Source organism: Trichinella spiralis (assembly GCF_000181795.1).
Source record: "Trichinella spiralis strain ISS 195 chromosome Unknown Scfld1, whole genome shotgun sequence".
Taxonomy (NCBI): domain Eukaryota; kingdom Metazoa; phylum Nematoda; class Enoplea; order Trichinellida; family Trichinellidae; genus Trichinella; species Trichinella spiralis.
This window is the reverse complement of record NW_003526940.1, coordinates 2,586,528-2,588,376: the sequence shown is the minus strand read 5'-3', so window position 1 is coordinate 2,588,376 and position 1,849 is coordinate 2,586,528. Positions and strand designations below refer to the sequence as shown.

At 46.0% G+C, this 1,849-nt stretch overlaps 1 protein-coding gene across 1 annotated transcript; it reads left to right on the top strand.

The window, feature by feature from the left end:
* Positions 1–119: 119 nt before the first annotated feature.
* Tsp_08962 (retrovirus-related Pol polyprotein from transposon TNT 1-94) lies at positions 120–1,836 on the top strand (the record flags this gene model as incomplete). The annotated part of the gene is given in 2 exon segments (XM_003382059.1): positions 120–182; positions 197–1,836. Coding segments are annotated over 2 exon segments (1,703 nt in total), but the record flags the coding sequence as incomplete, so codon positions are not given.
* Between the last annotated feature and the right edge of the window lie 13 nt (positions 1,837–1,849).

Sequence of the window (1,849 nt, the reverse complement as noted above, 5' to 3'; positions counted from 1 at the left end):
GAGTCAGCATTCAGAGAAGCTGCATATAACATATGAGTACATGAATGCTTCGCTGCAATAGTGGCATGAGAGGCTATGCCATCAAAATAAACGACACGTGCAGCAAGTGCTGAACAACCATGGCATCAAAGTGCATGCCCAAGAGCAGTTCTGCACTGGTTGTGTTTTGGGGAAGCATCATCGTGAAAGCTTTCAGTCACGGAAGTACAGGCCAAGGGCTCCAGGCAAATTGATACACGTTGACCTGTGCGGACCCATGCATGTGACTTCTTTGGGTGGGTCAAAGTACTTCCTCGTTTTCAAAGATGATTTCTCACGTTACCGTCGAGTTTTCTTTTTGAAGAGAAAAGATGATGTGGCTCAGTGCCTTGAAACCTTCCTTAATGAGTCACGCACAGCTGGAAACACAGTGGAGTGCATTTTGAGCGATGGCGGACTTGAGTTTAACAACGCTCATGTAAAGGATATTCTGCAGCGTCGAGGGGTTGCTATGCGTACCGCTATGCCTTATACGCCGGAACAGAATGGAGTGGCAGAGCGTGAGAACAGGATACTGGTTGAGACCGGTAGATCCATGCTCCATTCAAAAGATCTTCCACTTTATCTGTGGGCTGAAGCAGTGAACACAGCTTGTTATGTACTGAACCGAACTGGTCCCACGACCGTGAAAGGGAAATCTCCAATAGAACTGTGGTTCAAACGAGATCCCGTGTCCATTGATCATTTCCACGTTTTTGGAACTGAATGTTTTGTACACGTTCCCAAGCAACGTCGGCGGAAATGGGAAAAGAAATCAGTTGCTGGACGGTTTATGGGATACTGTGATGAGAAGGATGGTTATAGAATCTGGCTGCCAGACATCAATCAGATTGTTACCAGTCGGGATATCTTGTTTAAGCCAGAAGAGATCCGTTTGTCATCAAAGATGTCCGTTAAAGCAGATTCGTCTGAGAAGAATGAAGAGGAAGATGATCCTGATGCAGAAGAACTGAGACTGGAATTGAATTCTCAGTGGACATCAAAAGAAGCGGAATGTGAAGTCGAGACGAAAATGGAGCAAGAGGAAGACGCACTTAGCAGCAAACGGGTCAGAAAGATGCCGAATTATCTTTCTGACTACGTGCTAACAGTTCAGACACCACCTCCATCATCATTTCATGAGGCAATGCAATCTGTTGATGCTGCAGATTGGCGAAAGGCCATGGAAGAAGAACTGCATTCCCTCGAGGAGAACTCAGTGTGGACATTAGTAGATCCCCCGTCTGGAAAGAAAGTCTTGGACAGTCGATGGGTTTTGCGCATCAAAACAAAAGCTGATAGAAGTGTAGCCAGATATAAAGCACGTCTGGTTGCTAAAGGTTACATGCAAAGACCCGGCATTGACTATGATGAGACCTTCAGCCCGGTGGCTCGTTTTGATACTGTACGTGCACTCCTAAGCATCGCCGCAGTGGAAAGGTTGAAGCTTCAACAGTTTGATGTAAAGACTGCATTTCTGTATGGTGCGCTGAAGGAAGAAGTGTACGTGAAGCAACCGGAAGGATTCGAAAATGGTACGAATCAAGTTTACAAACTGAACCGTAGTTTGTATGGCTTAAAGCAAGCTCCTCGCTGTTGGAACCTGAGATTGGTGGAGTTCCTGAGAAAACAAGGTCTGAAACAGAGCACAGCAGACCCCTGTCTGTTTGCTCGCATGAAAGAAAGATCAAAACTGCTTGTGGCGATTTATGTTGATGATGGAATAGTGGCTGGTCTGACACCGACGAGATGGACAATTCCTTGCAGTGATGAAAAAGGAGTTCCAATAAAGCAAGGACCCCTGGACACCTTTTCTTGGTATGGGAATCAA